The sequence below is a fragment of the Schistocerca nitens genome, chromosome 6, assembly GCF_023898315.1.
Source record: "Schistocerca nitens isolate TAMUIC-IGC-003100 chromosome 6, iqSchNite1.1, whole genome shotgun sequence".
Classification (NCBI taxonomy): Eukaryota; Metazoa; Arthropoda; class Insecta; order Orthoptera; family Acrididae; genus Schistocerca; species Schistocerca nitens.
This window is the reverse complement of record NC_064619.1, coordinates 568,646,990-568,667,524: the sequence shown is the minus strand read 5'-3', so window position 1 is coordinate 568,667,524 and position 20,535 is coordinate 568,646,990. Positions and strand designations below refer to the sequence as shown.

Here is a 20,535-nt window from a genome sequence, read left to right as displayed (position 1 = left end):
AGTGAGCACGGGACCCCGAGCTAATGTGGCCTTCCTTCCTTTCCGGGTTGCATACCTTCCCTTTCCGCATCCGTCCCCCCCCCCTCCCCCCTTCCCCCCCACACACACACCTCCGCCTCTTTCCTTCCCTTTCTCCCCCTCTGGGAGTATGTTTTGTGCCTACGTCCGGAGACGGACACTCGAAACTGTAACAAATTCTTTGCTTTCTCCGCTTGCAAGTCTTCGTCCTTCTCTTTTCCTTACTTCTTCTCTTTTCCGTACCTCTTCTCTTTGCCCTTTTCTCCGCTGCGGCGTTTGAGACCCCTCTTCCTTCCTTCCCTTTGTTTTTTCACTTTCTCTCTTTTCCTCCCTGTGCGTGTCTGAAGGCCGACCCACGTGTTTCCATGCGTAGCCGGTGACGGGGTAACGCGTAATTCCCCACCCCGGTTAGACAGGTAGGACACATATGTACCCCCTGGTAACGGCCAGGCCCAGGGAGGGGTGATTACCCGAGCTGATACCTTCCGAAAGTGACGATTGGTCCCTCCGTCCGTTTCTCGGGAGGTGTGACCTGAGGTGTGAACAATCACCTGAGGCGGGAGTGCCCTCAGAGAGGGCCCCCACAAGGGAGGAGCGCGCCATCGGAGACGCCGGTAATCATGGGGGATACTTTCGCAATGGATTCCTCTTCTTCTACTATGTCTGCTCACAAGCGTAAGTTCAATGAGTCTCAGCCACAGCCAGTCTTCCATCGTTGCCACAGTTCCTTGTTGTTTCTCGGTCTGACGAAGGTCACGACTTCTCCATGGTCAACCCTTTCATTATTCAGAAAGGTGTCGACGCAATTGCAGGTCCTGTAAAGTCTTGTTTCAGATTACGAAATGGCCTTGTTGTTAGAAACAGTCAGTGCCCTCCAGGCACAAAAATTGCTGCATTCTTCACTGCTACACACCTTCCCTGTCCGGGTGGAACCGCACTGCACTTTAAATTCATCACATGGGGTCGTTTATACACGCTCCCTCGATGGATTGTCCGACGAGGAAATTTAACACTACCTGTCTGACCAGGGAGTAACGGCCATTCATAGAGTCATGAAAAAGGTTGACACGAACATCATTCCAAGCCGTACTGTCTTCTTGACATTTGACAAAGTTCAACTCCCATTGAAAATCAAAGCAGGCTATGAGATAATTTCCGTTCGCCCTTACATCCCAAACCCTACCCGTTGCTATTGGTGTCAGTGGTTCAATCACACCAGCCAGTCCTGTTCCAACCCGGCCAAATGTGTTACGTGTGGCAAGGATGCCCATGAGGGTGCTTGTCCACCTCCATCCCCTCGTTGCATCAACTGTATGGGTGACCACACTGCTTCCTCTCGAGATTGCCCCATTTTTAAAGACGAAAAGCTCATTCAGGAAATCAGAGTGAAGGAAAAGGTGTCGACCTTTGCTGCTCGAAAATTATTCGCCAGTCAAAAGCCCACCATGCCTCAGACAGGAAAATACAGCACCGTCCTTGCCTCTCCTCGGCCAACAAAGGAGGCGGCCACGCAGACTTGTGATCTCACCTTTAGTGCCACGGTCGTCAGATCGGCCAGCACAAAGGTCGCCCGTTCAACCTCCCCACTTTCGCCTGCCCACTCTATGGCTCACCCTTCATCGGGTTCTGCTAAATCTCGAGCCCAAAAGTCAAACACCAAGACTTCGAAAAAAGAGCATACTCTTGAAGATTTTTTACGTACCCCAACTTCACAACCATCAGTTCCTCCTTCATCTAAACATCATGTTTCCAAGAAGGCTAATAAGAAACCCAGCTCCTCTCCTTCTCCGCCAAGGCGTGTCTCATCTACAGCACCACCTGGCGGTAATCGCCCTCGGCCGTCTCCTGTGTCGCCGAGGTGCACTGCTGGTGGCCGATCAACCAGCCGATCGCTGGTGGCAGGAGCTGCTCCTGAACAACCTATGGACCAGGATCTTCTGACTTCGGCTGAATGCCACTCCATGCTGTCGGTCGCAAGCTCTGAGCAGTCGTTGAGTTGACGGCAACCTTGGTCACATTCCTCCATTTTCTGTTCACCCTATGTCCATTATCCACTGGAATATCCGTGGCACTTGAGCCAATCGGGATGAATTGTCGATCCTCTTACGATCCTACTCGCCGGTCATCTTCTGTCTTCAGGAAACAAAGCTGCGTCCCCATGACCGCTTTGTTCTCCCCCATTTTCAGTCCGTCCGATTTGATCTCCCCTCTGTTGAAGGCACTCCAGCACATGGAGGACTTATGATTCTTCTCCATGATACTCTCCATTATCACCCAATCCATTTAAACACTTCCTTCCAAGCTGTCGCTGTCCGTCTTTCCCTTTCTGGATACACCTTTTCTCTTTGTACTGTATACATTCCATCGTCCACACCAATGACACGAGCTGATCTCCTTCATCTTCTTGGTCAGCTTCCACCCCCCTATTTGCTGGTTGGGGACTTCAATGCCCATCACCCGCTTTGGGGATCTCCACATCCTTGTCCGCGTGGCTCACTATTGCTAGACGTCTTCCACCAAGCGGATCTAGTTTGCCTCAGCACTGGGCACCCTACATTTTTGTCTGCCTCCACGACAAATTTCTCTCATTTGGACCTTTCGGTCGGTACTGTTCCGCTAGCTCGGCGCTTCGAATGGTTCGCCCTTGATGATACACGCTCGAGTGACCACTTTCCATGTGTCCTTAGACTGCAGCCTCAACTGCCATATATGCGCCCACATCGCTGGAAGTTTGCCCAAGCCGATTGGACACTTTTTTCGTCTCTAGCGACATTCGATGACTGTCACTTTCCTAGCGTCGACGATGAGTCACACATATTACAGATGTTATTCTTACAGCTGCGGAACGTTCAATACCACGCACCTCCGAATTGCCCCGGCGCCCCCCAGTTCCTTGGTGGAACGAGGCATGCCGTGACGCAATACGTGAGCGGCGACATGCTCTTCGCGTTTTCAGACACCATCCTACTTTGTCCAACTATATCCGCTATAAGCAGTTCTGTGCATGATGCCGTCGCGTCATCCGTGATAGCAAGAAGGCAAGCTGGAAATTCTTTACTAGCTGCTCATTTAACACCTTCACTCCCTCCTCGGAAGTTTGGAGTCGGATTCGATGGTTATCTGGCGCGCCTAGTTTCTCCCCGGTCTCTAGGCTCACTGTCGTGCATGATACGTTAGTGGACCCCGTCGCCATTTCTAACTCATTGGGTCAACACTTTGCTGAGATTTCGAGCTCTTCAAATTACCCGCCAGCGTTTCTCCCGACGAAACATGCAATTGAATTGCGACCTCTTGCTTTCTCCTCTCAAAATTGCGAAAGCTACAATACTGTTTTCTCCATGCGGGAACTCCAACATGCATTCTCTTCTTCTCGCTCCTCTGCCCCAGGACCGGATGGTATCCACATCCAAATGTTGCTGCATTTATCAACCCATAGTCTGCGTTACCTCCTTCACCTTTATAATCAAATTTTGACCGATAGTACTTTTCCCAGACGATGGCGGGAAGCTATCGTCGTTCCTGTTCCGAAACCTGGAAAGGACAAACATCTCCCCTCTAGCTATCGCCCTATTTCTCTGACGAGTAGTGTTTGTAAGGTTTCTGAGCGTTTGGTGAATTGTCATTTAGCTTGGTGGCTGGAGTCCCGCAGTCTTTTAACACCTGCCGAATGCGGTTTCCGAAAGCATCGTTCTGCAGTTGACCATCTTGTTGCTCTCTCCACTTATATCATGAACAATTTTCTCCGGAAACGCCAAACAGTAGCAATATTTTTTGATCTGGAGGGAGCATACGATACCTGTTGGAGGACAGGCATCCTCCGCACACTGTTCTCTTGGGGCTTTCGCGGTTGGTTGCCCCTTTTTCTTCACGAATTTATGGCAGAGCACACATTTAAAGTGCGGGTGAACACTACTCTCTCCCGTACTTTCTCCCAAGAAAACGGGGTACCCCAGGGCTCCGTGCTAAGTGTTGTACTGTTTGCCATTGCCATAAATCCAATTATGGACTGTCTCCTTCCCAGTGTCTTGGGCTCCCTCTTTGTGGACAATTTTGCGATCTACTACAGCTCTCAACGGACCAGCCTTCTCGAACGACGTCTTCAAGGATGTCTCGATCACCTCAACTCTTGGAGCATCAAAACCGGCTTCCACTTTTCTCCCAGTAAGACCGTTTGTGTTAATTTTTGGCGTCGTAAGGTGTTTCTTCCACCCTCCTTACATCTAGGACCTGTCAACCTTCTGTTTTCGGACGTCGCTAAATTCTTGGGTCTTATGTTTGACAGAAAACTGTGCTAGTCCTCCCACGTTTCCTATCTTTCGGCTCGCTGTCTGCGATCCCTCAACACCCTCCGTGTCCTGAATGGTACCTCCTGGGGAGCGGACCAAGTGGTCCTTCTCCGCCTCTATCGCGCCTTAGTGCGCTCTAAATTGGACTATGGAAGCATAGTTTACTCCTCTGCTCGGCCGTCTATTCTTCGGCGTCTCGACTCTATCCACCACCGTGGATTACGTTTAGTGTCTGGAGCTTTTTACACCAGCCCTGTGGAAAGCCTTTATGCTGAGACTGCTGAACCTCCGCTGTCCAATCGGCGAGCAGTCCTTCTGAGTCGTTATGCTAGCCATCTGTCTTCCATGCCTGCTAATCCGGCCCATGACATTTTTTTTCGATGCCTCCTTGGATGTAGGGTATGCAGGCCGCCCTTCCTCCCTACTACCACTGGGAGTCCGCTTCCGTCAACTGCTCCATTCTCTTTCCTTCTGCTTTCCTAAAACCTTCTTGACATCTTGGGTTACAGCACCGCCTTGGCTCCGTCCCCGGATCTGCCTGCTCCGTGACCTTTGTCAATTTCCCAAGGATGGTACCCCTTCACTTGTTTATCGTCGGGCATTTGCTGCTCTATGTGCACAAATGAAGGAAGCCACATTTATTTACAGTGATGGCTTGAAAACATCGTTAGGTGTAAGGAGTGCCTATATTGTTGGCGACACCCCGAATCGATTTCGGCTTCCTGACCAGTGTTCGGTTTATACTGCGGAGCTTTACGCTGTTCTCCAGGCTGTCCAATACATCCGCTGCCATCAGCAGATACAGTATGTTATCTGTTCAAATTCTCTCAGCTCTCTCCTCAGTCTCAAAGCTCTCTACCCTGTCCACCCTCTGGTCCACCGGATTCAGGACTGCCTGCGCTTGCTCCACTCAGGGGGCGTCTCGGTGGCGTTCCTCTGGCTCCCAGTACACGTTGGTATCTGTGGAAATGAGGCGGCCGATATAGCAGCCAAGGCTGCAGTCTCTCTTCTTCGGCCAGCTATTCGATCGATTCCCTTCGCCGATCTACGGAATGTTTTATGTCGTCATGTTGTTCTTTTATGGCACGCACATTGGTCGACACTTCCCCATAATAAATTGCAGGACGTGAAAGCTCTTCCCTGTACTTGGACCTCTTCATCCCGAATAGGAGGTAATTTTAACTAGACTCCGGATAGGGCACTGTCTTTTTAGCCATCGACATCTTTTAAGCGGCTATCCTCTCCCATTCTGTCCCCACTGCTCTCGGCTGTGGACGGCAAGACACCTTTTAATTGAGTGCCCCTATTTTACTCCGTTACGCGCCCGTCTACAGCTGTCGCCTGATATATCATCCATTTTAGCAGATGACACGCGCTCGGCCGATCGCGTTCTCGAGGGAAAAAAAAATGGATCAGTGGTGAACTGCTTCCCGCCTGCAGGCTGCAGTGTGTGCATCCCTGCAGTAGACTCTCATTTCACATTTGAAAGAAGCAGGTTTCAGATCCTCATCCAGTTATTCAGATTTAGGTGTACTGAGGCTTCTGTGAGGAAAAGAACATGGCAGACATGCTTCTCTACCTTAAAGCTACCAGTGCATCTGCTGTGTTCTTAATTACCTCATCATTTACATAACACTGAACTATAGAACCTTTTCAGTTGATCATCTTCTTTGGAGTATATTACCATAAGCTTAAGATTACTGTTTCAGCTAGTGCACAGGTGAATATACTCTGTATGGTGTGTTCTCCTCTGTTAAATGTGAATCTTAGGAGCCCTTAACTGTAAAAAAAGGGCTCTGAAATAGAGAAGATCAAATCTCTTCTGCCGTAAGATTGTTAACAACAATATTATGAAAAAGATAGATCACTACTCATTGCATAGAAGCGGTGTGGAGTCACAGACAAGCACAATGAACAGACTGCTGAACATTTAAGCATTTGGCCAAAAGGCTTTCTTGAAAAAGAGAACACACACACACACACACACACACACACACACACACACCCACACACACACACACACACACACACACACACACACACACACACTGCCACTCTCTCCGGTTTGTGTGTGTGTGTGTGTGTGTGTGTGTGTGAGAGAGAGAGAGAGAGAGAGAGAGAGAGAGAGAGAGAGCGAGCGAGAGAGAGTGGGGGGGGGGGGAGGGTGAGAGTGTGTGAGGCATCTGGGCAGGGGGGGGGGGCTGTGCTTGTGTGAGTTTGTGTGTGGTTTCCTATTTCTGAAGAATCCCTTTTGGCCAAAAGCTTACATGCTCAGCAGTGTTTTCATTGTGCCTGTCCATGGCTCAGCACCGCCTCTTGAGTAGCAATCTACCTTTGTCATAAAATTGTTGTTATTCCATCTTGGACTTTCCACAAGACTGTTACTTATTTGATTGAATTGTGTTATGCTGTAGCATATGGACTGATTCATAATGGAATTAGTGTTTGAACTTGCCATTTGTATTTAGGTTTTCTACAGTTTCTACAATGCAGTACTGAAAACTGTGGGTACGTTAGTTATTTATACAGTTGTAGGAACTGTCTTCTCCATCAATTACCATATCTCTGGCTGACTCCGGGATGTCAGATATCTAAATTCTCTCGTCTTTCTGACAAACCATCGCTGGAGGCCCCATGCAAGATGGTCATCACTCTCACGGACATTGAGCTGACTGGGGATGCAGTTTCTGTTCTGGAGAAGGGATTTAATTTTGCCCCCACACCTAGGTTCACTCCAGTAGCAGGCATTGTCAGTGCAGTTGAACTGGTTGCTGCGCAACTACCACCTGAAGCAGCTAAAGAAGTATGCCAGGAAACCTGCCGTGCTCTGACAAGAACTAAACCAATCAAGCCGAATATTACCAGCAGGGAGAGAGCAGCCATTCGAGACCTGAGACAGAGCCCTGAGATTGTTGTCATACTGGCTAACAAAGGCAATACTATGGTTGTTCTTTCCCATAAGGACCACATTGAGAAGATGCAGAGCCTGCTACATGAGGAATCTTACAGGAAGATCAACGCTGACGCCACAAAGAAGGTGGAGAACAAGACTAGGGCTCTTTTCAAGGATGAGGATATACCAGAGGGTGTCACCAAAAAATTGACACCTCAAGGACCTGTACAACCATGACTTTATGGACTCCCTGAAGTCCACAAAGAAGGGGTGCCATTACACCCAATTGTCAGTATATTAGGGCACCTACATGTTTGCTGGCCAAATACCTGGCAGAATTACTAATCCTTTATGTGGGTAAATGCCCTCGTCACATTTGTAATTCTGTGGATTTCATGATACGTCTCGACATCTTCAAGCTGAAAGACTCAGATATTCTGGTGAGTTTTGACGTTGTTTCATTATTCACCAGGGTGCCTCTTCAAGAGTCAGTTGAGCTTATTGCACAGAAATTTGATGAGAAGACGACCGAACTTGTCAGGCATGTTTTGACATCCACATATTTTCTCTATAATGGAGAATACTATGAACAAACAGAAGGAGTCACAATGGGGAGCAACTCTCGCCTATGGTCACTAATTTATATATGGAGTACTTCGAGGAGGAAGCTTTGGTGTCATCCAAATGGAAACCTACTTGTTTTCTACATTACGTGGATGACACATTTGTGATCTGGCCCCATGGAAGGAACAAGCTCGTAGACTTCCTTACACACCTGGACTCCATACGTCCAAACATCAAATTCACTATCGAGACTGAAGCAAAAGGAAGATTACCATTCCTGGACATCATGGCCAAAAGAAGAGTGGATGGCACACTGGTCCATGTGGTATACAGGAAGAAAATGCACACCGACCTGTATTTGCTTGCAGATAGCTGCTACCATCCTTTGCAGAGGAATGGGGTGCTAAAAACACTCTGATACAGAGAGTCTGCCCCATGAGCTGGAGCACATCAAAATTTTATTCCAGAAAAACGGGTCCTCTGAATGGAAGATCAGATGCACTCTCCGCCCCACCTCTACAGTACAGCGCGTGGAGACGGAAGAAGTCGTGGAGGAAGAGATAGCCACTGCCTATATACCGTATACTGGCACACTATTGGGAAAATAGGACGAATATTGAGGAAACACCGAGTGGGAACTGTCTTTTGCCCACCCAATAAAACACGAGCATTATTTGGAAGTGTCAATGATGATCTCAGTTTGCAGAAGGCCGGCACGTACCAGATTCCGTATTAGTGTGGGAAGACTTATATTGGACAGACAGTGCGCACCCTTGAAGATCATTGCCGAGAACACCAGAGGCACACTCGACTTAGGTACCCCAACAAGTCGGCGGTCGCAGAGCACTGTTTGTCCGAAAATCATGAAATGGACTACCAACATACCAGGGTCTTGGCACAGACATATAAATACTGGAACAGCATCGTTAGAGAGGCTATCGAAATTCGTACCAGGGATGGACTTATCAACCGAGATTGCGGCTATAACCTTAACAAGGCTTGGGAACCAGCATTGAGTCTCAGCGAGGAAAACCAATGGGCGACCAGGGCGGATGAGGCAATTACACCGATGCCATGCACCTGACGATTGCGACGTGTCTGATCGCTGAAATATTGTGCCCGTTGGACACTGTGGCCCGGCAGTATACCAGTGGACTGTTCGAGCAATATAGTTTTCTGATTGTGTCCCTGGTTGATTTTGGCTTGTTTTATAAAATGTGCCATTGTTTAGTTTTCAGTGGAGTAGTTCTAGTAATATGTACCAGTACATCAAAAGGCTAACAGTAGTTAACAATAAATAACCATTTAGATTTGTTTCTCATTGTACAGGTTAAAAAGAATTTAACTCATTTTGTGTATGTATTTTTTGTTGTGGGTGAGACATGAGTTCACCATTCTTACCAGAAATGAAACAGCAACCAAAGAAGTGTGTGTAAACTAATGGCCATCACAAAAAAGACAAACTTAATCTCATCAACTGGGAAAGCTATGACCAGTTATTTATATGGATGCAAAATGAATTCTTTTCTTTTGAAAATCTTTTTATGATTGTCGTGAAATGGGAAAAACTGCCTAAAACTACAAAAGTCTTCTTGGTCAACCAGATGCAAAACTGTATGAAGAAAGCCTGTGTTGAATGCCCATTCTTACAAAGCTGTTTTGAACATTAGAAAACTGAGGGATTTGAGTTACAAACTGTCGAAACATCCATTGTATTCACCAGATGTGGTGGCTTCTGACTTATACCTATTCCTATATCTAAATAATTTGTTAAGAAACTTTGGCGACATATTGGAACTTCAGTGATTTTTACTTTATATGATAACAAATAGTAACAGTCTAAGTCACAATTTCTTTCCATTATGTTGGTGATGACTGGCAGCTCCTATTTTAAAATGCAGCAATAAATACCAATTATCAACTGTGGATATTGGTATTCTATTTAAATCACTTTTTCACTGTTCTTTAAACTATGTATTAATTGTAATTTAAAATGTGTTCTTTCCACATCTCACTTTGATTTTTTTGACACTATTGACCAATTTTACTAAACAATTGAAAATTTTATTTTGACTTATTTTGGTACATGTAAATCTTGTCTTGTTCTTGTTTGGATCAATTTGTTTCACTGTTACTAGTTCAGGATGCTGTTCAGAGGTGATATCTGTTTTGTGATGACTGTTATTGTGTGTTGTCATGATGTTTCTGTTGTTGCTGCTGCAACTGTGCTTTTTGGGACATGTTTTTTCCTTCAAAAAGTGAAATTTGGAGCAGAGAACATCTCTCTACTACTGATACTTTGAGAGCCTTTATGTAAAACAGAACTGTATAATATTTCATTCTGACTATTTTGCTTGTAATTAAAGGTTGGGTGGAGGAGGGCACGATTTGGTTATAATTCTGGCATTCAGTGCACGGTGACAAGACTATAGTTATGAGAGTCTGGAAGATCAAGAGTCTGTTAGGATTCCAAATAAGAAAATTGTGATCGTGGGCACTCAGCCATCCCAGTCATGATGTTGACGAACCAGTTGTTACAATCTGCCATAACAAATGGCATGGGATGCATGGCACACAAGGAGTTGAATTATGATTAGTTTATACACAATAGCCACCTTGCTGAACTAGTAAAAAGGTTACACCGTGCAGAGTATATTATATCTTGTTTTGTGACCAACTAATAGTTACTCATTGGGAAAAGGGAAACAGGGAAACTGTTGTATTCTCTTTAGCCACTTTTATGTCATCTTGTCTCTGTAGAGCTGTACCATGGAGAGGATGTTGGTTGGTGACTGGTATCCTTGTTCTATTACACAAACAGTACACAATTAATAACCGGGCTCTTTATTAATAAAGAAAGAGCTAATTAACTTAAGTTTCCATGTGTTGTGGTACAAGCTCTCTTCTGTGTAGCCTACGTAGCCTCAATGCTGTTGAAGTAGAAGTCCAGTACATTCACTATAAGATTGCTATGTGCTGCCTGTCTCTGTGCTAGAGGCAAGTTTGCAGCTCTGTCTCAGTGACCTGCTGGAACTCCACAGCATACAGACTGAAACTAACAGGCTTGAACTAACTGGCTAAACCAGCCCTCCGGTCTGCGGCAGCGATCCTAAATACTGGCAGCTGAGAGGGCGTTGGCGGCATGTTTCCAGCAAGTCATGTCTTTAGCCTCTATCAATACTCTCATAACCTCTGTGCCATATGGTGTGCTTGTGCCAACGTACACCAACACAGAAACATAAACAAAACTTATCAGTAACCTTTCTGGATACATGAGGGCGTCACAAATTCCAAGAGGACAGTCTCAGTGATGTTGAGCAAAGGGGATAAATTTAAAAATGTTAAATTGGTGTAATAACAGATGGCATGAGCATACGTCATGATGCATTTTTGTGAGGGATGAAGGCACTTTGACGAAGCCTCCCAAGTGTTTAATTGTAGCCACTATATAAAAATTAGTGATTACTGCAGTAACAACTTTTTATTACAAACCGGATAAATATAGTTAAAAAATCACCTGTTTGCTTATAAAGTCTTGTAAGTAAATGAAACGAAACAAAGTTCACTTTGTAGCACAAACAAGATGTGTAACACTGAAAAGTAAAGTCTATGTCATACAGCAGTTGATACTGGCTGCAATACCTTAATGATTTAATTGGAGACAATGAATGAAAAACTAAATCTATAGTAGATAATGACTGGGATGGCCGCCGTTGGATAAGCAGCCGCAGCAACAAGTCGTATACTCCTAGCTCACTCATTTCTTACATAGTTTAATTCTTAATTTCTTTGCATGTTTTTGGTACTTGCATTGTTTGATACATAAATTTCGGGCGTATTATAGTATTTGAGAGTTGTAGCATCGCGTTTTAGTACCTGAATAGTGTAAAATCGCGTAGTCTCCTTCCGCTGCCGAGCAGTGTGTCAGCAGTGCGCAAGTAGCAGCATTACTGCATTTACTAGGCAATCTTGTATTTTAATAACCGTTTAAATTTTGTCGATTTGTTTGCGCTCTCTGTAGATTAGTTCAGACGTTCTTTGCAAAACAGTTTTTAGCATGGATAGGGACTGCAACTGCTGTGTTCGGATGCAGGCTGAGTTGGCATCCCTTTGCTCCCAGCTTCAGGCAGTGTTGGCTTCGGTCACACAGCTTGAGGCTGTTGCCAATGGGCATCACTGTGGGGGTCCGGATGGGGGTTTGTCGGGGACGGCCAGCTCGTCCCACGCATCCCCCGATCGGACTAAGACTGTGGTTGCCCGGGATACTGCCCGCATTGAGGCTGATCCCTCACCTGTGGTAGAGTGGGAGGTCGTCTCAAGGTGTGGCAGGGGGCGAAAGACATTCCAGAGGGCTGAACGGAAGGCCTCTCCAGTTTGTCTGACGAACCGGTTTCAGGCTCTGTCTCAGGCTGATACTGATCTTCGGCCTGACATGGCTGCTTGTCCTGTTCCAGAGGTTGCCCCTCAGTCTGCAAGATCCGGGCGGTCGCAGAGGTTGGGCTTACTGGTAGTTGGGAGCTCCAACGTCAGGCGCGTAATGGGGCCCCTTAGGGAAATGGCAGCAAGAGAGGGGAAGAAAACCAATGTGCACTCCGTGTGCATACCGGGGGGAGTCATTCCAGATGTGGAAAGGGTCCTTCCGGATGCCATGAAGGGTACAGGGTGCACCCATCTGCAGGTGGTCGCTCATGTCGGCACCAATGATGTGTGTTGCTATGGATCGGAGGAAATCCTCTCTGGCTTCCGGCGGCTATCTGATTTGGTGAAGACTGCCAGTCTCGCTAGCGGGATGAAAGCAGAGCTCACCATCTGCAGCATCGTCGACAGGACTGACTGCGGACCTTTGGTACAGAGCCGAGTGGAGGGTCTGAATCAGAGGCTGAGACGGTTCTGCGACCATGTGGGCTGCAGATTCCTCGACTTGCGCCATAGGGTGGTGGGGTTTCGGGTTCCGCTGGATAGGTCAGGAGTCCACTACACGCAACAAGCGGCTACACGGGTAGCAGGGGTTGCGTAGCGTGGGCTGGGCGGTTTTTTAGGTTAGATGGCCTTGGGCAAGTACAGAAAGGGCAACAGCCTCAACGGGTGCGGGGCAAAGTCAGGACGTGCGGGGACCAAGCAGCAATTGGTATTGTAATTGTCAACTGTCGAAGCTGCGTTGGTAAAATACCGGAACTTCAAGCGCTGATAGAAAGCACCGAAGCTGAAATCGTTATAGGTACAGAAAGCTGGCTTAAGCCAGAGATAAATTCTGCCGAAATTTTTACAAAGGTACAGACGGTGTTTAGGAAGGATAGATTGCATGCAACCGGTGGTGGAGTGTTCGTCGCTGTTAGTAGTAGTTTATCCTGTAGTGAAGTAGAAGTGGATAGTTCCTGTGAATTATTATGGGTGGAGGTTACACTCAACAACCGAGCTGGGTTAATAATTGGCTCCTTTTACCGACCTCCCGACTCGGCAGCGTTAGTGGCAGAACAACTGAGAGAAAATTTGGAATACATTTCACATAAATTTTCTCAGCATGTTATAGTCTTAGGTGGAGATTTCAATTTACCAGATATAGACTGGGACACTCAGATGTTTAGGACGGGTGGTAGGGACAGAGCATCGAGTGACATTATACTGAGTGCACTATCCGAAAATTACCTCGAGCAATTAAACAGAGAACCGACTCGTGGAGATAACATCTTGGACCTACTGATAACAAACAGACCCGAACTTTTCGACTCTGTAAGTGCAGAACAGGGAATCAGTGATCATATGGCCGTTGCAGCATCCCTGAATATGGAAGTTAATACGAATATAAAAAAAGGGAGGAAGGTTTATCTGTTTAGCAAGAGTAATAGAAGGCAGATTTCAGACTACCTAACAGATCAAAACGAAAATTTCTGTTCCGACACTGACAATGTTGAGTGTTTATGGAAAAAGTTCAAGGCAATCGTAAAATGCGTTTTAGACAGGTACGTGCCGAGTAAAACTGTGATGGACGGGAAAAACCCACCGTGGTACAACAACAAAGTTAGGAAACTACTGCGAAAGCAAAGAGAGCTTCACTCCAAGTTTAAACGCAGCCAAAACCTCTCAGACAAACAGAAGCTAATCGATGTCAAAGTTAGCGTAAGGAGGGCTATGCGAGAAGCGTTCAGTGAATTCGAAAGTAAAATTCTATGTACCGACTTGACAGAAAATCCTAGGAAGTTCTGGTCTTAAGTTAAATCAGTAAGTGGCTCGAAACAGCATATCCAGACACTCCGGGATGATGATGGCATTGAAACAGAGGATGACACGCATAAAGCTGAAATACTAAACACTTTTTTCCAAAGCTGTTTCACAGAGGAAGACCGCACTGCAGTTCCTTCTCTAAATCCTTGCACAAACGAAAAAATGGCTGACATCGAAATAAGTGTCCAAGGAATAGAAAAGCAACTGGAATCACTCAACAGAGGAAAGTCCACTGGACCTGACGGGATACCAATTCGATTCTACACAGAGTACGCGAAAGAACTTGCCCCCCTTCTAACAGCCGTGTACCGCAAGTCTCTAGAGGAACGGAGGGTTCCAAATGATTGGAAAAGAGCACAGGTAGTCCCAGTCTTCAAGAAGGGTCGTCGAGCAGATGCGCAAAACTATAGACCTATATCTCTGACGTCGATCTGTTGTAGAATTTTAGAACATGTTTTTTGCTCGAGTATCATGTCGTTTTTGGAAACCCAGAATCTACTATGTAGGAATCAACATGGATTCCGGAAACAGCGATCGTGTGAGACCCAACTCGGGTTATTTGTTCATGAGACCCAGAAAATATTAGATACAGGCTCCCAGGTAGATGCTATTTTTCTTGACTTCTGGAAGGCGTTCGATACAGTTCCGCACTGTCGCCTGATAAACAAAGTAAGAGCCTACGGAATATCAGACCAGCTGTGTGGCTGGATTGGAGAGTTTTTAGCAAACAGAACACAGCATGTTGTTATCAATGGAGAGACGTCTACAGACGTTAAAGTAACCTCTGGCGTGCCACAGGGGAGTGTTATGGGACCATTACTTTTCACAATATATATAAATGACCTAGTAGATAGTGTCGGAAGTTCCATGCGGCTTTTCGCGGATGATGCTGTAGTATACAGAGAAGTTGCAGCATTAGAAAATTGTAGTGAAATGCAGGAAGATCTGCAGCGGATAGGCACTTGGTGCAGGGAGTGGCAACTGTCCCTTAACATAGACAAATGTAATGTATTGCGAATACATAGAAAGAAGGATCCTTTATTGTATGATTATATGATAGCGGAACAAACACTGGTAGCAGTTACTTCTGTAAAATATCTGGGAGTATGCGTGCGGAACGATTTGAAGTGGAATGATCATATAAAATTAATTGTTGGTAAGGCGGGTACCAGGTTGAGATTCATTGGGAGAGTGCTTAGAAAATGTAGTCCATCAACAAAGGAGGTGGCTTACAAAACACTCGTTCGACCTATACTTGAGTATTGCTCATCAGTGTGGGAACCGTACCAGATCGGGTTGACGGAGGAGATAGAGAAGATCCAAAGAAGATCGGCGCGTTTCGTCACAGGGTTATTTGGTAACCGTGATAGCATTACGGAGATGTTTAATAAACTCAAGTGGCAGACTCTGCAAGAGAGGCGCTCTGCATCACGGTGTAGCTTGCTCGCCAGGTTTCGAGAGGGTGCGTTTCTGGATGAGGTATCGAGTATATTGCTTCCCCCTACTTATACCTCCCGAGGAGATCACGAATGTAAAATTAGAGAGATTAGAGCGCGCACGGAGGCTTTCAGACAGTCGTTCTTCCCGCGAACCATACGGGACTGGAACAGGAAAGGGAGGTAATGACTGGCACGTAAAGTGCCCTCCGCCACACACCGTTGGGTGGCTTGCGGAGTATGAATGTAGATGTAGATGGGAATGTGATATAGTAAACTGTCAAACAATGGAAAGTCCAGGATGGAATAACAACAATATTAACAAGTGTCCAGTGACAGTGGTCGTGTGTATGAGAGTTGTGCTTTTGTGAAAGTATTTGTGTGTGTGTGTGTGTGTGTGTGTGTGTGTGTGTGTGTGTGTGTGTGTGTGTGTGTGTGTTGGTTTCTAATTGAGAAGAAGGCATTTTGACTGAAAGCTAAAATGTATAGCCTTCTTTTCTTTATGCCTTTCTGTGTCTCAATGTCTCCTCTGTTGTTATACAGTAAAACTGTGGTGTATAAAGAACTGAGTAGTTCATTCCTTCAGGACTGCTACATGGCTGCATCAATCGTTACCAGCAGCAATCATCATGCTGCGACATGCATTCATGTAGAAAGCAACATGAATAAGAAAAAATTTTCAAGCTAACAGCAACAACCAGGCTGAACATCATCCTCTTTTATGAGATGAGATGCAGGTTGAACAAATCGGCTGTATCAGTAAAAATTACATCAGTCATTAACTCATAATTTTATGAAATGCTGAACTTAATGATATTGACCTATGCAATTCGATAGTAAAGCCCCTGTGTTTCACTTTAGCATGAGGCTGAGAGTGACCTATCCACAGAAGTATGTAAGAATCTTATATATTTTGTACTGTTAGGTGCTCTGATCCATCTTCATCACTGTTATAATTTACATCCTCTGTGTCATAATGTAATGTGTCAGCTGCCCTGGCAGTACCTCCCATGCTGGTATGTAATTATCTAGACAGGAATTAAAATTATGAGCAACTTAAATCGGAAAGACCACATAGATAATATTGTGGGGAAGGCGAAACAAAGACTGCGCTTTGTTGGCAGAACACTTAGAAGGTGCGACAAACCCACTAAAGAGACAGCCTACGTTACACTTGTTCATCCTTTGCTGGAATTTTGCTGCATGGTACGAGATCCTTACCAGGTAGGATTGACGGAGGACATCGAAAAAGTGCAAAAAAGGGAAGCTCGTTTCATTTTATCACCCAATAGGGGTGAGATTGTCACTGATATGATACGCGAGTTGGGTTAGCAGTCACTGAAACAAAGGCTGTTTTCTTTGCGGCAAGATTTATTTACAAAATTTCAATCACCAACTTTCTCTTCCGAATGCGAAAATATTTTGTTGACACCCAACTATGTAGGGACAAATTATCATAACAATAAAATAAGAGAAATCAGAGCTCGAACGGAAAGATTTAGATGTTCCATTTTCCCACACGCCATTCGAGAGTGGAATGGTAGAGAAGTAGTATGAAAATGGTTCAGTGAACCCTCAGCCAGGCACTTATGTGTGAATTGCAGAGTAACCATGTAGATGTAGATATGGATGTAGATGGCTGATTTGAATGCAGATGTGATCTTTTAGAAAGTGTGATGACTGGAAAGTAACATTGTATACTTCGCACATTTCTGTCTAACCCTTTAGTTCATGTAAGATGTACATCAATGAAGCTATCTGAGAATTAAAATGCACCTGGTGACTAACTTAACCATGGCTTCTTCACCTTAGGACATCATGGTAGTGTTTGAGTTGACTCTAAATGCTACTGAGGTGGTGTAATACCATCTTTTTGTAAATAAGTTCTTGATCCACCACCAGACAGCTTTGCCAAGTCACGGGTTAGAAAGATCATAAATACCATTAGATGGCTAAATAGTAGTAACTCTTCTGGCTATGAAGGTATCTCAGTCAAAGTACTAAACTCCAGTGCTGACTTGGTAGTTCCACCATCAAGTTACCTTTGTAATGAGTTGATGAGTAAAGATTGTAGTTCCTGAAAAACTGAAACATGCATAGTAATAGTGATATATGAAGTTGGATCTAAAAGTAATGCCTTCTGTGTCATAAAAAATTTTAATATTCAACTTATACCAGAAGAATTATACAAATCATAGCCTGAACTGTCACCTGTGCAACAGTACGATTTAACATAGTCATCGTGCATTTGTACACAGTTAGGCTGTCATTGAATCCAGGCATCAAAACCAATTTGAAATAATTCAGAGTTTTGATTCGTGACCACTGTTTCAATCACTTCCAAGGAAAAAGTGTTTAGGGATGTTGTGATAGAGATCAGCAATGTGCAAAGAAGTTTGAAAACAGAGAAGTGGATATTGGAGATAAACTGTGCAGCACCTGGCCACAACATCTGTCACAGGCGTCATTCAAGGACTTTCTGATGAAGTAATGCAATGACACAGATGCATCAGAGATCACAAACAACAACAAAACAAACGTAACCACACTTAGAAAACTTAAGGAGGCAATAATGCATACCCACCTATGTCATTTTTCGCAATGCAAGTGATTGGAAAAATGAGCTGGTCAGTGCTGCCTCGTGCATCCTACAGCCCTAATTTGGCCCTGTTTGACTTATTTTTGTTTGGACATACGAAAGACAACCTATGTAGCTACAGATTCAATGACTTGTATGAGGTTAAAACAGCTTTAAAATCCTGGCTCCAACCCTAAATATTTCCAAACAAGATTTCAATGCTTGGACTCAGTGATGGCTGAAATGTGTACCAATGCTTGGTGACTATGTTGAATGGTAATGTTGTATACATAACAAATCAGACTATGATCTGTACTAATTGTGCTGTTATATTATGTTCATTATTAATTTTTTGTGACACAGGAGGCACTAGTTTTTGATCTATTCTTATACAAAAGTGCAGATAAGGAACTGACATGTAACTGTGAACCAATAATCCTCTTCCTTTTGTTAAATGGAGGTAAGCAAGTGACCCATAATTATAGACTCATTTCCCTCATCCATATTGTAAAATTATTTTGAGAAATTGGTGTGTAACAAAGTATCGCATACCTTCCTGTCTTCCTTTTAAAAGCTTTTGTAAAGGCTTCTTTACTCAGAAAGCAATATATGTTCTCAAAAATTCAATTCAACAACAGATAAACAAGAAAAAGTAACCGTTTTGCATTTTCTGTGATTTTTGCCAATGCCTTGGATATTGTGGTTATCAAATTGTACTAAGGAAGCAGTCTTATGACCTTAAAGGCATTCCTCCTGTGTGAGTTGCCTCTCGTCTTAACAATAAAAAACAGTGGCTCAAAAAAGGAAAGCTACTGTATAATTAAAACTTCATTTTCAGTTGAGAATCATTAAATACAGCACCTCAAAAGGTTCAGTAACTTGTCTGCTCCTGTTCTTGAATTACATTAATGACTTACTGTGAGCTGCTTTGCAGGAAACTTTCTTAACACATAATCTTAAAGACTCATATTGTGGAACTACAAACAAATGAAAATGACTACAGGAACTAGAATTACAGATCAATAGACACTCATTAGATGAAAATCCATGTGTGAAGCTTCTAAACTGAATTTACATTAGCACATGAATAAATTAACACAAATTCTCTGTTCTTCTTGCTTTGTGAATAGAAATCTCTCATTTTGCTGAATTGCAGGTGGGATTGCTAGTATATGTTGCATAATTTCACTCCATGCTGTACTAAGTCATTATTTCTGTTGTAATGGAGGAAAAACCAAAATAACTATTTATTCTACAGAAGCATGTGACTAATACTTAAGCATCTTGCAGAAGGCTGTTCAGGGACCTACGAATTCCAATACCTACACGCCAGTACATTTACTCCCTATTGGTATTTGTGCTTAATAAAGAAGAGTGAATTTAAGAACAACTGTGAAATCCACAACCACATTACTAGAAATAAAATAATTTTCATCTGTCAGTATTAGGTTCAGAATAGTTTTATGTTGTGATGCACAAATCTGTAACAGGTTGCTGGTAGACAGATATCAAGTAGAAAATTTCATATGTTCATATGAAAATTTCATATGTACAAAAAGATAGTAAAATAGTGCCTTATTAGACACTTCTATAATTTATCAAAATATTTGGACTCAGAACTGTGAGTTCATTTTACACAAATGATCACGTTGAATACATGAGAGAACTGAGGCTTTCTTCTTTGTCTCTGTCTCCCATCATCCTTACAAGTAGGTTCCACTCAGTATGGTCTGTGAGCAAGCTACCTCTCCTTTACAACCTTATTGAACATATCAGTTTTCCTCCCTGGAAAGAATCTTAGTACCAAAAGCCAGATGTAAGTTTTTCCTTTAAAAATGCCTGTTGGCAGTACTACTGTACAATGACATGCTCATTGAGAGAGGGAGGGCTTCTGACAACAAAATTAAAATAATAATCATGGTTAGTGACATTTAATGGAGATAACTGAAAAACAAGTTGTGAATCACTTTGATTACACACACACACACACACACACACACACACACACACACACACACACACACACACACACACAGAAAAAGTAATATGCTATGGAGATGTTTTAATTATACCAATCTTACATTAAACAGGAAAATCATCATGGTTGTCGGAGTACAAACGTCTTACATATCATACACCTTTAATTCAGACAGAAGTTCTGACAGAACATTCAAATCAAGTTCTTCACGTAAGCTTCTCTCATGATGGGTCTTTGTTTGCAACTTGTTCAAAAGATGGATATGTTCTGGTAAGTACTTATCTTTCATTCACTTACTAGTAAAGTATGTAGTGCAGAAAACATTTCAGTTATATCAGCGTAGTGCTTACTTTGAACACATAGAGGTTCTTATAGGATGCTTGTTTAAAGTGCTTTTTGTGGATCACATTTAAGATGTTTTCTGTCTCTTTCATTGTTGTTTCTCCATTGCCCTGTATGTAACTATTATCTGCGCCCATAACTGAGAGGTCAGCACGGCTGACTGCCATCTGAAGGACCTGTTTCGATTCCCAGTACTGTCAGGGATTTTTCCTTGATGG

At 44.0% G+C, this 20,535-nt stretch overlaps 1 protein-coding gene across 2 annotated transcripts in view; it reads left to right on the top strand.

Annotated features, from left to right (window-relative positions):
- The window catches only part of LOC126263219 (F-box/WD repeat-containing protein 5), a 113,477-nt gene that overhangs the window by 46,332 nt on the left and 46,610 nt on the right, over positions 1 to 20,535 (top strand). For both annotated transcript variants that reach the window (XM_049960289.1, XM_049960290.1), the window contains exon 3: positions 20,088 to 20,245. In XM_049960289.1, the coding sequence (XP_049816246.1) occupies positions 20,088 to 20,245 (158 nt within the window). The remainder of the gene's footprint in view (positions 1 to 20,087; positions 20,246 to 20,535) is intronic.